At 35.4% G+C, this 14,789-nt stretch overlaps 1 protein-coding gene across 12 annotated transcripts in view; it reads left to right on the forward strand.

Annotated features, from left to right (window-relative positions):
- COBLL1 (cordon-bleu WH2 repeat protein like 1) overlaps window positions 1-14,789 on the forward strand; it is a 167,405-nt gene that overhangs the window by 117,415 nt on the left and 35,201 nt on the right. For all 12 annotated transcript variants that reach the window (XM_071216351.1, XM_012527502.4, XM_004464389.4 and 9 more), the window contains 2 exons: window positions 5,884-5,981; window positions 6,099-6,335. In XM_071216351.1, the coding sequence (XP_071072452.1) occupies window positions 5,884-5,981; window positions 6,099-6,335 (335 nt within the window). The remainder of the gene's footprint in view (window positions 1-5,883; window positions 5,982-6,098; window positions 6,336-14,789) is intronic.

Below are 14,789 nucleotides of genomic sequence, written 5' to 3' on the forward strand. Positions count from 1 at the left end.
CATCATTACAGTAAAATTTACCCTCTTTTTCCCCCTCCTACTGTAGCCATTTCTGTTAACTGTCTTCAGTAAATAATCTTTATAAGGTAAGACATGTATCAGTAGAAACAAAGTATCACATGAAATTTTTTTTCTCTTGGGTAAATTAAAAGTAAGCTTCTAATTTTACCTGATTGCATGGCATTACTAATGTGCACATTCTGTAAGAGATTTTTAACTCAGAAAAGATTTGGTTTTTATTTCCTAAAAAATAATTTATAGGTTGCCCCTTGATCTCAGAATTTAATTATAATTATAATTATACCTCAATAATTATTTAGATTTTATATCCTCATAAGAATATGAGAAAACATCATTCTTGACTCTCAGACAAGAAAAAACTGATTTTGATAACATTTTTATTAGGTAAGAATGTGAATAGTTTGGCAATACTGTGAAAGGATCTCAGATCATTTGCAGTGAAAAATTATTCAAGAGTCATGGTATATTCATCAAATGAAATTTTTTTAGCTGTTAAAGTGGGGAGATTTGGTCATAGAATGAAAATGTGCTAAAATTAGCTTTGAAAGCATATAAATGAGTTTAATACTAGATGTTAAAAACTTTTATGAAATTTCTGAAAGGAAATACATAAAAAATTTAATACTTGTTACCTTTGGGTGGTAGGGCCATGGGTGATTTTTTTTCACCCTTCATTTCTTTGTATTACAGAACTTTATAATGGACATATATTACTTTCATAAAGGCAGGGAAACTTTATTAAAAATTTTTCAATAATAAACTCTGGAAGACTTTTTACACCATTAAGAAAGGATAAGCTCTGATAATTGATTACTGTAATAATTACTGACCTACTGAAAAAACTCAATGAACTGTACATGGTGTGTGTTATCAGAACCTTCTTCCTAACCACTTCCATACACTGACCCTCTCAATTCCAAGAATTAGTCCATGTAAGTAATAGTATAATTATTTTTGGTGGTTGTGATGACAATTAACCTGATCAAAAGATTTGAAAATTCTAACACTCTTAAAAGTATATAATGGCTAAGTATCAGAAAATAGACATTTTAATGCTAATGCTGCATTAGCTGTCAAACTAGTTTATCAAGCTGATTGGGCAAATTGATCTGTCTGGATCTCACTTTCCACTTCTATTAATATAATAATTAAAGGATTGGAAAAAGTTATCTATTTTGTTCTTAGCACCAATATTCTGCTGTGCGTACTTACTTGGCTTTTATTCTTAATTTAGCCACTTTCTAGATAAATACCTGTGAGCAAATTCTGCACTCATTTTAGCCTCGGTTTGTGGGTGTTGACAGCATTGATTTCTAAGATCCTTCCCATAAAAGTATTTGTTTATTCAAAGTATTAAATATTGTGAACAGAACCTTCTGAGACTGGAATAGTAAAATTAAGAAAGTTTCTTTTAGTCAGTATCTACAGGGTCAACCCAAATGCTATAAATGCCCTTTCCCTCTTATTTTGTCTGATACTATCAGCTTAGAATTTTGCATGTGCTTACCTTCAGTTTACCTTCTGGAAATAGGAAACTACAGTATTTGAGTTGCTTTTCCAAGTAAGCTCAATGGCCCTGTATCTCAGTCTTTGAGTCTGGATTGCTGTGATTCCTGACATAGATCTTTAGTAAAGACTTAAAGGTTAACTAGAATGGAGGATGATAGGGTACCTGGAAATTGCTTTAACAAAAATAACTGTATGAAATATTCTGGTTATATTTATTGCTCTGTGTCATCTAGTATTCCAACCAATTTAATTGTATATCAGTGCTCATTTAGTGAGGTGTTCTATCGTAAAATGAAATAATGGCATTTCTTAAAAAATTAAAGGTCTTATAAATCATCTTTAAATGGATACTACTATCAGCTCTACTATTTAATGCCTGTGTGTCTTTGTGCAAGATAATTTATCTCTCTGGTCACTTAGTTCCTGAGATGTATAATGCAGTGTTTCCACCTATTTCGATTTCTTGACACCCAGCAGAGTAAATGCTAGCATCCTCCAAATTAGATAAAGAACTCTAAGTTGCTATGATACCTACCTCACAGGGTTGTTCTAAGACATACATTTGGCATGTGACTAAATGTTTAACTATAAATTGCTATGCACATGTTCGTTATTATTGTTAATATTACCGAAAGATCATTTGTAAGGGACCAGGTATAGCTCAGTATTTGAGTGCCTGCTTCCTATTTTCAAGATCCTGGGTTGAATCCTTAGTGCCTCCTGGGGGGAAAAAAAATTCATTGAACAGAATGCATATTGTTTACTTAATATTTGAAGCACCAGATATAGGAATTTTAAATTTGTGAAATATAGTTCTCCTTTAATATTATTGAAGAATACTGGATTAATATATTTTATATTAATGGAACTATTTTTGCTTTCCTGACGCAACCCCTATTTTATCATAATTTAGTTTTGAAAGCAAGCATTCCTTTTATTTTTTATATTTTTTATTTTTTTAAAGATCTATTTTTATTTATTTCTCTCCCCTTCCCCCCACCCCAGTTTGTCTGTTCTCTGTGTCCATTTGCTGTGTGTTCTTCTGTGTCTGCTTCTATTCTTGTCAGCAGCACTGGGAATCTGTGTCTCTTTTTGTTGCATCATCTTGCTGCATCAGCTCTCCATGTGTGCGGCACCACTCCTGGGCAGGCTGGACTTTCTTTCACGCTGGGCGGCTGTCCTTACAGGGTGCACTCCTTGCGCGTGGGGCTCCCCTACCGGGGGGACACCACTGCATGGCACAGCACTCCTACATGCATCAGCACTGCGCGTGGGCCAGCTCACCACACAGGTCAGGAGGCCCAGGGTTTGAACCATGGGCCTCCCATGTGGTAGGCAGATGCTCTAACCGTTAAGCCAAGTCCGTTTCCCATCATCCCTTTTAAATAAAAGCATTTAAGACTATACATTTATCCCTAAGCTCTGCTTTAACAACAACCTATGTGTTTTGATGTGCATTACTTGGTTTCTAATGTCATTGAAATTTTATTGTGATTTATCATTAAATTCATATTCTTAGTATAAGTGTTTTTAAAATCTATAGATCGCCACTAATTTTCTCTTACTTTTATCTATTTCTCCCCACCCCCTCGCTGTTTGCATTTGCTGTGTCTGCTTGTTGTGCACGGGTTTTCTTTTCAAGTAGCACCAGGAACTGAACCTGGGACCTCCGATGTGGGAGGGAGGCAAGCAGTTAATCATCTGAGTCACCTGTGCTTCCGTTCTTACTTTTCTTTTAATTTGCAATTTATTTGTTGAAGAAACCAGGTTATCTGTCTCAGAGAGTTTCCTGTGTTGAAGATTTTACTGACTGCAATTTGTGGTATTACTTAATATGTTCCTCTCTACTCTCTGTTTCTTGTAAACTGATTTTTAAATCTAGAGATTTGACTAGATTTGGGTAAGATATTTTTGGCAAAAATACTTCATAGATGGTATTGTGTATTAGGAGACACTTAATGACAAATGGTCTTTTTTGATGTTAGCCATTGATTATCATTGCATAAATCTTAATTAAGGATTGAAAATGATGATATAATCTATTACATTCATTTAATTATTAGTTGGGATATTTCTAAAAAGCAAATTTTTCCATATCAACTGTTTCATTACCTAGTTAAGACTCCATTCAGAAAAAGCAGGATAAAAGTGTGATTCTTTCCCTTTATCAGTTTTTACAATAATGGACTGGTTCCCTGGTATTATACAAAGGTGAACAATAAGGCTCTGTTATTTTTTAGTATCACTGTAAATACATATCTTAAACATATGTGATGTGTTCCAATCTTTTAGGTTATTAATATTATTAAGTAACTAATAATACTGATTTTTGTTGGTTAAAGTCTAATCATATTGATTCCTAATTCCTTTTGACATGACCCCAGGATACTTTGATAGCTTTCTTTATGGTGTGACAAGATGTTCCAGACCAAGAGTTCTTAACCTTTTTTGTTCCATGGATTCCTTTGCCAGTCAGGTGAAAACCACAGATCCCTTCTCAGAACATCGTAGCAGATAGTTTTATTTTTTTTAAAAGATTTATTTTTATTTATTTCTCTCCCCTCCCCAGTTGTGTGCTCTCTGTGTCCATTTGCTGTGTGTTCTGCTGTGTCTGCTTGCATTGTCAGGCAGCAGTGGGAAACTGTGTTTCTTTTTGTTGCGTCATCTTGCTGTGTCAGCTCTCTGTGTGTGTCGCGTCACTCCTGGGCAGGTTGTGCTTTTTTTCACGCTGGGCGGCTCTCCTTGCCGGGTGCGCTCCTTGTGTTGGGGGCACTCCTATGCAGGGCACCCTTGCGTGGCACGGCACTCCTTGAGCGTGTCAGCACTGCGTGTGGACCAGCTCACCACATGGGTCAGGAGGCCCTGGGGATCGAACCCTGAACCCTTCATGCGTCTGCTCTATCAGTTGAGCCATGTCTGCTTCCCCAGATAGTTTTATGACCCTCAACATCGGCATGTCCTTCAATTAAATTTCAGGATTATTCAAAATTACATTTTACAACTTTCCCATCATTTCAATACCGGATAACCTAACCTGGTTCAACATCTGTTCACATGGTCATTTTCAGCAAACATTTAGAAATTTCAGTTTTCCCACAGCGTCATAAAACCATCTTCACCATCCTTACCAGTATTTTGTAGGCACTTATCCACTGCACTCAGAACACACTACCTCAAAATAAAAATCATAGTCAGTCCACACTATACTGTATATTATTTAATAAATATATCACACCTGCACCAACACATCCCCACAAGAATAATGGGGTTTTTTTTGAATTTTCAATTCAAGCTCATGAACCCTCTGGAAATTTTCCACAGACCCCCAAGGGTCCCCTGGTTAAGAACCCCTGTTCCAGCCTCATCTTAAACATTCCTTGATATAAACTAAACAATCAACTATTCTCAAGCATTTATGGTTCTGTTTAGTGGGAAATGGCACTTAAAGAAAGTCTGGGCTAGGGTGCCTCAGGGCTATTTGATTTGTCACTGTTTGTAGGTCTTTTGAGTAGTGGACATTAACAAAGAATCTTTTAGAAAAATTGAACGAAATGTATATGCAGCCTTGAAGTTTGACATATGCCATTCTGGTTAAAATGGGGTTTCTCAGCCTTGGTACTGCTGGCATTTAGGGCCAGATAGTTGTGGAGGTGGGGGCAGGAGTGGGGGCTGTCCTATGTGTTATAGGAGGTTTGGTAGCATCCCTGGGTTCTACCCACTAGATACCAGTAACAGCCACCAGTTATAACTAAAAATAGCCCTAGATATTTTCAAGTGTGCCCTGGGTACAGAATCACCCCAGTTAAGAATCATTGGATTAAAGAAATAATAACATTTATGAAATAGTTCATATACTAAGTAATTATGGTGAATCATGTTTTAGAGAATAAAATATTTCATGATGCTTTAATTCTGAGACAAAGTTGTAATCCAAAGTAAACTAAGGGCCAGAATTTGTGGAGATGACTTCAAATCTTAATTCCATGTCTTTTTTCTTCTGAAATATTGGTAATTATGTATAGAACACAAATTATTGAGTCACAAAGAACTGAGTCTGTATTCTAACTTTGTCACTTCCTGTTTGTTGACCCTGAGTATGTTTCTAAGTTTCTGCAAGTGTTAGTTTTCTCTGCAGTGAAGAGGAACAATACTAAACTTGCTTGTTGCTTGGAATATGAAATAAGATATTGTATGTAAGGTGCTTAGCAGAGAGCCTGGTTCACAGTAGATTATAAATAGTACCTTTTATCATGACATACATTTTTAGAGGGAAAGTAATAGAAGGACACCTTGGAAGGGAACATATTACTTTATTCTATATACAAAAGTACGATGCTTTTCTTCTATTTTTAGAGTCCTGTCAAATATCACCAAACCTAGATATTATGAAGGAGAAAGAAAATAAAGGGTTTTTCAGCTTTTTTCAACGTAGTAAGAAAAGGCGGGAACAAGTAAGTGTTTTATTTTCTTATGCAGCATTTCATTAGATTCTTCAAATCTCTTTTAAATTTTATGTACATTTTATCTTGAAATTATACATAGGTTTTACCTTCTTCATTCCTTATTAGACAGCAAGTGCCCCGGCAACCCCTCTAATAAGTAAGTCTCGCCCAACTTTTACGAGGCCCAGTACCATTTCTAAACAGTATATTTCAAATACCCTGCCATCGGATGCACCCAAGAAGAGGCGAGCTCCATTACCTCCAATGCCAGCATCTCAGAGTGCCCCACTGGACCTTGACCAGACTCAGAAGAAGTCAGCTTCTTGTGTAGTGAAGTCTGTGAGTGTGGATGAAACAAGTAAGGTATGTAGTTGGTGTTGTTGAGGTGGGGTGAGAGGGGCCATTTATTTTTCCTTTTGCCTTGTTTTTTTCCACATACTAGTATGTAATAAGGTTCATCACTAGTTACTATAAGATTGGTACTAGAAAGAGATTCTGTACATATGTATAGTTCTGCGATGTGGTAAAGAATATATGTCAAATTTAAGTAAGTTTTCATAGTCAAGTAAATAATCCATAAACTTTTATGTCCTGTTCACAGAAGCCCAGCCAAGGGCTGTTGTTTAATGTTTATATAGGAATGGAAATACTTATTTTGAAACAAAACTTGTTTTTTTTAAAACAGTAGTGTAATCTTTGTATTGCATTCATGAGTTCCTAACTAGATATATCTTCTTGATCTGACTCTAAGGGTTTATTGGGGATTCATGGTGTTCGTGTGGGACTTATTTGGATGTTCAATATTGAAATGAATGGGATTATTTTTAAAAATTTTATTTTGAAATACTTTTAATCTTATAGGAGAGTTGCAAAAATATTGCAAAAACAATACATGCAACTCCAATATATACTCCCTACCCAGATACCCAGATTTCCCAAACTTTAATGTTTTGCCACCTATGCTAGCCTTCACTCTCACCCTTCCTCCCACCCTCCCTTCTTTCCTTCTTTCCTTCCGTCTATCTAGTGTCTAAATATTTGAGAGTAGATTGCATAGAACATATTCCTTTAACACTTAATACTTCCATGTATATTTCCTAAGAACAAAGATGTTCACTTACAGAACCACATTAAGTACAGTTATCAAGTTCAAAAAATCTAAAATAGATAAAAGCATACAGTCTATATTTCATTTTTTTCAATCATCCCAGTAATGTCCCTTTGGGCCTTTTCTCCTGCATTGTTAAATCTAGTCTAGGATCGTGTTACTGCATTTATGCAATTTTATTTATTTATTTTTTCAAAGATTTATTTTATTTATTTATTTCTCCCAATCCCCCTGTTGTTTACACTTGCTTTGTCTGTTCATCTTCCCTGTTTCATTTTTAGGCGGTACCGGGAGCCAAACTTGGGACCTCTGATGTGGCAGGGAGGTGCCTAATCACTAGAGCCACCTCTGCACACTTCTTTGTTGTGTCTCTCATTGTTTTTCCTCCCCGCATCTCTTGTTGCATCATCTCGTCACGCCTGCCCATTGTGCCAGCTCACTGTCTTCTTTAGGAGGCACTAAGATCCGAATCAGCAACATCCTGTGTGGTCGGTGGGAGCCCAGTCACCTGAGCCACATCTGCTTTCTATACAGTTACTTTTATACATTCCTGTGTTCTATGCTCTGTTCTGGGTGTACCTTTTCCTCAAACTTTCTTGTTACTGCTTTTCTTCCATTTGTAAACTACTGTTCATGCTTATTCAATCTGTACATTTCCTGCTTTATTCATGTGGAATATAAATGAATTATGTAAATGTTACTGAACATGAGGCCATATATTTTGTTTTTTTTGAAATTAGCTAAAATATTTAAATAGTTTTGAGAGTAAATTTTTTGTTAAGATATTTGAGATACTAAGAAGTTTTCTTATATCTAGTTCAAGGACTTTATTCCACCTTTGGAAGCTCAGTAAAATTCAATGCTCTAGGAACTCATCCCAACCCTCTAAATATGTTAATCTGTTTGACTTTTTAAAAGTGTCAATTCTAGATATTAAATGTGGCTTACAAACCATAATCTTTAGAAAGTAAATAGTAACTCTAATAGAAATGGACAAAACACGATTAAAAACAATAGTGCCTTGTAAAATCATCTTTTTAAACTTCTTTCTTATTTCTATGAAGATTCTTTTTAATTTAATATCTTTGGTTTAAAATCTCCTTTTACAAAGCTGGAGGATAGTTATTTTTACAAATAATAGAATTATTTACTGACAAAGCTTTTTCCAAGTAACTGTTTGGGAATTGGGTGAAGCTTCACAGAAGAGTGATTCTTAAGTCAGTCTTACCACGCGGGTGGGAGTGCATTTGTCAGATAAGAGAGGGACGCTGTTAAAGACCTCAGGATATGAGGACTATGGCATGTCTGGGCATGAGCAAGAACTAGGAGATTAAAACTGAATGAGATAAGCAGAGGCCAAGTCACTGCCCTAAAAGACCTCATTTTTGTGTCGGTAGATCCTTTAAATTCCTTCATAGTAAATTATTAAGAAGTAGCATTTCAGTATTGTTTTGTATTTTTAATTACCATACAACGGCATTATAAGAAAATAAATTATTATGCTCTCAAGTAGCTACCAAAGTACATCTTTCGTCTGTGTATAGAAATGTACCATAGCCCCAGCTTCCAAATCTTTATTTCAGCTATTTTAATCCAGTATATTCCCAGTAAACTTCCTTTGTCTTTAGATCCTGAAGAGGTCTATATTGTCATTCTAATAGTCTACTTGAAAAAATTCTAGGCTGTGCTACCAGTGACCTCACCAAAAGCTATTTCTTTTGATTCTCATCTTCTGCTTTATGACCAGTTGGTGTCCCTCTGTTAAGCAGCCTTTTTTAAAGTGTTGTCTTTGGCAAATACACATCTTTATATAATTTTTAAATTATTTTTTCTTTAGATCTGGATCATTCTTTGATGTATTGCTCAGTAGGAACCAGAATTCCGTGTTTTTCCCTGGAGAAGATGAAGACTCATTTTTAACTTATTCATTACAAAAATGCTTAACCATTAAACTGTGGTCCCATTTGTGTTTGCTCATGAGAATTCTTGCTGATGTAGGCACCACAACACTCACTTCCTTAACTTCTTGGCAGTATTTATGTGATTGGTCACCCCTTGGTCTTGATTTTTCTCTCTCCTTTGGTCTTGATTCTCTCCTGATAGCTCTCCCCTCTTTCTATTTTATTTTTTTTTCCTGTCTCTGCTTCCTTTACCCATTTTCTAAATTTGGAGGTACCTGAATCTTTGGTTTTAGCCTATTATATACCATATGCCTTGAGAGAAAACATCTATTCTTTGCTAGTTTATGTGTTTATAAACTAGCAGTTCACTTTCTAATTCCAATCCCATTATTTTTCCAGGTGCTGTTTGAACTCACTGTTGTGTATTGACTCATCAATATCTGGAACTTAGCATATTTAAAACCAAGCTGTTTTTTTTTTTTTGTCCCAGACTGAAAAGCTCAAGCTCAGCCCCCTCTCAATTAGAGGTGGAGTGCGCATGCATCACAATGTCAGAATCCTCAGAATTGGGGAATGAATGATGGACTAGAGTAGACTTACTGTTATTCTACTATAGACTTATTGTTATTCTAGCAATGGGAGATCTTTTATCATTGATGTGGAGGCAGTGGCCACCAGAGGATCTGATGGGAGGGAGAGGGAAAAATAGGTGTAATATGGTGGCATTTTCAGGAGATCGGAATTGTCCTAAGTGATGCTGCAATGCAGATACAGGTCATTATATATCTTGTCATAACTTACAAAATTGTGTGGGAGAGAGTTTAAAGTATAATGTAAACTATAATCCACACTTAGTGGCAATGCTCCAATATGTGTTCATCAATTGTAACACCCGTACCATGCTAAAAAAAAAAAAAAAACATCGTTGATTGTTAATGTGTTCTTTTTTCTTTTCACATCTGGTTAGTTACTAATCCTTTATTCAATTTCCCTTCATAATATCTCCCTCTTCTCTTTCTTCCATTTCCTTTGCTCTAGTCATGATTAGAGAAAATCTAGGGCAACGAGTAAGGAGAGAACCAGGACTTAACTTGTCTCTCCCTTGCTTTTAGAATACTCTGAATGTGCCAAGCTGCTGCATTTATATTTCCTAATTACTACCTCACAGCTCAGAACCTTTGGATAGCTCTCTGTTATTTTATTGGCATTCAAAGTCCTCTACAAAACTCATCACAATTTTACTTTAAATTTTTTTGATGCTTCTAACTCTAACCAGAAGACTTTACTCATTGTCTCTCATGCAAAATCCTTCTTCTTATCCCTTCAAAAAGGGTGACCCAACCTCCATCCTCTCCATCCTTACTCACCCACTGAGGTTATACCTCTTCTTTTACTTGCTCCATGGAGAATTTTCTAAAGATTCCAGCATAGAGTGATCTTTACTTTCTTTGAATTAGTCTATCTTGTGGCTTTAATTGTACTATTTGTGTATTTGCATATTTACATGCCTATATTAATACAATATAAAATTCTAAAGATAAAAAGAGAAATTCAGTGAATACCTTCTATACTGGCCCCAGCCATGTTCTTCTTTCCAGAGATAACCACTAGTAACAGTTTCTTGTGTATCCTTCCAAAGATAATTCATGTATATCCTTCCAAAGATAATTCATGTATATTCAAGCTGATAGCCCATGCTACGTATCCTCCCCCCACCCCCAGATAATGTACTATGAAGTATTTTGGAGATTGTTACATAAAGGGACTTCCTTTTTTAAAAGGCTACATAATATTCCATTAATATATGTAACATTTTTTTTCACTTACACCATCCTCTAGGGATAAAAATAGCATTATATTATTCTTTAAAACTTACAGCACTGTTAAATTTTCCCTTTATTCTCTCTGAGCCAGAGGGCAGGAATTATATTCTCCAGCAATTCTTAATAGGTATTCAAGAAAATTGTTCAGTAAATGTAAACCACAGGTATCATCTAGCCAGGTACAGTATATACAATGAGAATATTTGTCAGTCATAAAATATAACAAAATTTCAGTACTTTATATATCTGCTAAATTTTCAGAAGTATTTGGATAAACTAAAAATTGTGCACATTTATTTATTTATTTATTTATTTATTTATTATTTCTCTCCCCTTCCCCATCCACCCCCCTCCCCAGTTGTCTGCTCTTTGTGTCCATTCACTGCATAGTCTTCTGTGTCCACCTGTATTATTGTCAGCGGCACCCAGAATCCGTGTCTCTTTTTTTGTTGTGTCATCTTGCTGCGTCAGCTCTGTGTGTGTGCGGTGCCTTTCCTGGGCAGGCTGCACTTACTTTCGCACTGGGCGGCTCTCCTTATGGGGCACACTCCTTGCGTGTGGGGCTTCCCTATGCAGTGGACATCCCTGCATGGCAGGGCACTCCTTGCGCGCATCAGCACTGCGCATGGGCCAGCTCCACATGGGTCAAGGAGGCCCGGGGTTTGAACCTTGGACTTCCCATGTGGTAGGCAGACGCCCTATCCATTGGGCCAAATCCGATTCCCCATTTATTTTTGTAGTAATTGGTCCAGGTAATTCTTAGCAATATTTTCTATTAAATAAGCTTTTACAGAAAAGCCAGAGACTTAGGAAGGTTATATTGAAAGCTTAAGGACCAAGTACTAAAATGTATACATGTTAACATAATATAACATAAATAAAATAGACTCTTGAATTTAAATTGTTTATATAGAAAGATACAGCTATCCAGAAGATTCAGAAAACCATGCCAGTTTATGGGGAATTTTATTTATTTTGCTGCTTATTTGTTTTAAATTTAAAATCAAAGATAGTTATTATAACTATATATATTTCATATCTATCATACCAATATCTTTGAACTTGATATTTTAAAAGACACCATTTTTAATGATTGCATGGAGTGGCATGCTAGAGAAAAATATAACTGGAAAAGATAAATTATGACAGGATCAGTTCTAAGTCTTTGAAGAATTTTTGATACACTCTTATCCTCTAATTTTTCTTGTTTAAGGTATAAAATAAACCACAAGGGTGTGCTGTTTAACAGTACAGTACACTGATTTTTCCTTTTTTTTTCTTCCTCTTTGATATAACAGAAAGAAAATGCTTATTTGATATGAGTGAAGCAATAGACATTGGAGCTAGTGACATAGATGACAGTAATACTTGACAAAGTGGTTTATAATTAGTATAGTTGTATCTATTCATCTTGAGCTATTGGTATTCCTTTAAGTAGCCATTGATTAATATTATGTTTGCCTTAGTCAAGGCTTGCAGATAAGTCGTTCTATCTGTTCTTGGAAAAAATTTAGCCAACCACACATATTTTTTTGGCTGTCCACATTAATAATTTGCCTCATTCCTCTAAGACATTTCTCAATATTAGCAAATTGAGTGACTTTGGAACTTAACTGCAAATAACTCACTGAACAAGCTTTTGATTTTCTCAGTTACCATTCAAAACTGAATGTGTGATTTCTAAAGAGGATTCAAGAAAGATCTAAATTAGTAAAATAGCTTATCCTAACCTTTCTTTGGACTATTTTTACATTTAAACTATTTCCTCCATATAGAGAATATATTTTTAAAGAATAAATACTTCACTTTCATTTCTATGGTGTACTTTTCATATCCCCAAATTTCTCTGTACTCTCACATGATTTCAAGCCTCTTTTCATTTTCTCTTTAAAAGGTGAATGAATACACTGGCTTCTACAAAAACGTTCATTTGAAAAAGGAGACTTAATAATTAAAAGTTTTTGGCTGTGTTTCTCAGTATTTTTCCAGCATTTTGTGAATATGATCCTGCCTAAAGATTTGAAATGCCATTTATGTAACAAGATCTCTAATAGCTGGCTCATGCTGTTATTGCATGAACCATATCACATGTATCACATATAAAATATACATATATATTTATACTAAGATTGGCATTTATGACACTCAGAAATTCAATGAATCGATTTAAATTGAAGGTGACTTAGAATTCTTTGGTTAAAAATAAGTTTAGAAGTCCAGTTTCTGCAACTTAACTGCTACCCAAGTGTCTGTTAAGAGCACATTTAATGAAATCAGTGGTCAAAGGATGCCCTAGTCTTATTGACAGGTGAAAGCTTTAAGCCTCTTTTACATCTGAAGAAGAAGAAAAAGAGTTGGCTAGAAGTCGTGGGTAATCTTTTCCAATAGAATTCACAGAGCCTCTTGGGAATTCTTCATCTTTGCATGTGTTTCGTGGAGCTTTGTTGCTTGTAATTATATATGCAACAACGAACAGGTTTTCCCCTGACAAATAGCATGGTACATCATTTTCTTTGGGATTTGGAGTTTTGGCTGGATATATAGTAAGGAATGATCGTGACTGGACATTTCCTTTGGTCTCATTTTGCATTCTGCTGCAGACAAATGAGTCAAATATTGAGAAATTGCATTTCTTTGCCATCCAGTATTATGCAAGTGAAATTTAATACTTAGAGTGTTAGTTTTTTAACAAACGTTTTCATTTTCTTTCAAAAAGTTTTACGTTATTCATTTCTTACTCAATTTTAGCTTTTAATATTTATCACAGTTTACAAATAAGTTTATAAGCATATCATGAAATATACAAATACATATTTAGTTTTAGTTTTTTAAAATGAATTTTAATACTATTTATTTAACTCAGAGTAATTAAGGTTGTACTGCTCTGTTGGAATGGAGCATGTCTTTGTAATCTTTAAGAAATATACCTTATTTTAGTTTCTTCTCCAGGTTATCACAAAGCATTTGCTCTTCCACTCTCCTCTTATACTTATTATATAGAAAATGGACGACACACGTAATTCTACAATTGCCTAGGAACAGTGGTTACCATGGCATTTGCAGTTTGATATACGGGATACAGCTGTCTGTACTTCCAAAAATATGACTTGTCAGCAGAGAGACACACAATATAATATTTAATCTGCTTCCCCTTTTAAAGCTCTCCCAGGCATTACACATACTTTGCCATTGTACTTTTCATCAGATTTTCCAAGGGTCATAATCACAAAAGTAATGGCCAGTGCTTATATATTGCTTAATAATGTACCAGGCAAGGTTGTAAACACATTGCTCATTTAATCTTCATAAAACTCTTCTGAGCCATTGGTTTCTGCCAGCTTTTCCTCTGACCTTAAAGTAAATAAAGAACTATACTTATTATAAACTTATTAAACTTTAAAGAATAATTCTATTCAAAGAGCAATAGATCATTTATGGAATTAAGGTAAATTTCTCTTCCTTAGCTTTTAGTTACAGAATATTTTAGCTCCCTGAAGTTGCATACTGAGTTGGTAAAATAGCATTGAAAATTAATCAGATAGGAGACTTCCTTTACAAGTACTCATAGTATGAAACTAACTTGGTCTCTTTACCACTGTGACGTATGGGACCTCCTGAGGAGACTTGCCATTCTCTGGTAACCAGCATGTGTTAGCAGAGGTTAGGGCAGAGAGAAGCAGGCTTCTCTCCTGCAGCCTTGGTGTGAGCCCATGGGGCCACTTGAATAATGCCTGCCCTACTGCCTTGACTTCCTTTCTGGGCTGACTTAAGTTGGCCTAGGTTGTTCTCTTGGTTGCTTCTACACTTGATTATTATTTTTTAATCCCTCAAGCGATAAACTCAGTTAACCTGTAGATATTTGATGTCCTTTGACCCTGTCCCTAGACAGACCTCTGTCTTTATCACTATGATAACCACAGAGAAGCATGGTGATCACCATTTCCTGTCCTCTTATTAGAGTCTACTCTGCTCTCTACTGGTTCGT

This window comes from Dasypus novemcinctus, chromosome 7, assembly GCF_030445035.2.
Source record: "Dasypus novemcinctus isolate mDasNov1 chromosome 7, mDasNov1.1.hap2, whole genome shotgun sequence".
NCBI lineage: Eukaryota > Metazoa > Chordata > Mammalia > Cingulata > Dasypodidae > Dasypus > Dasypus novemcinctus.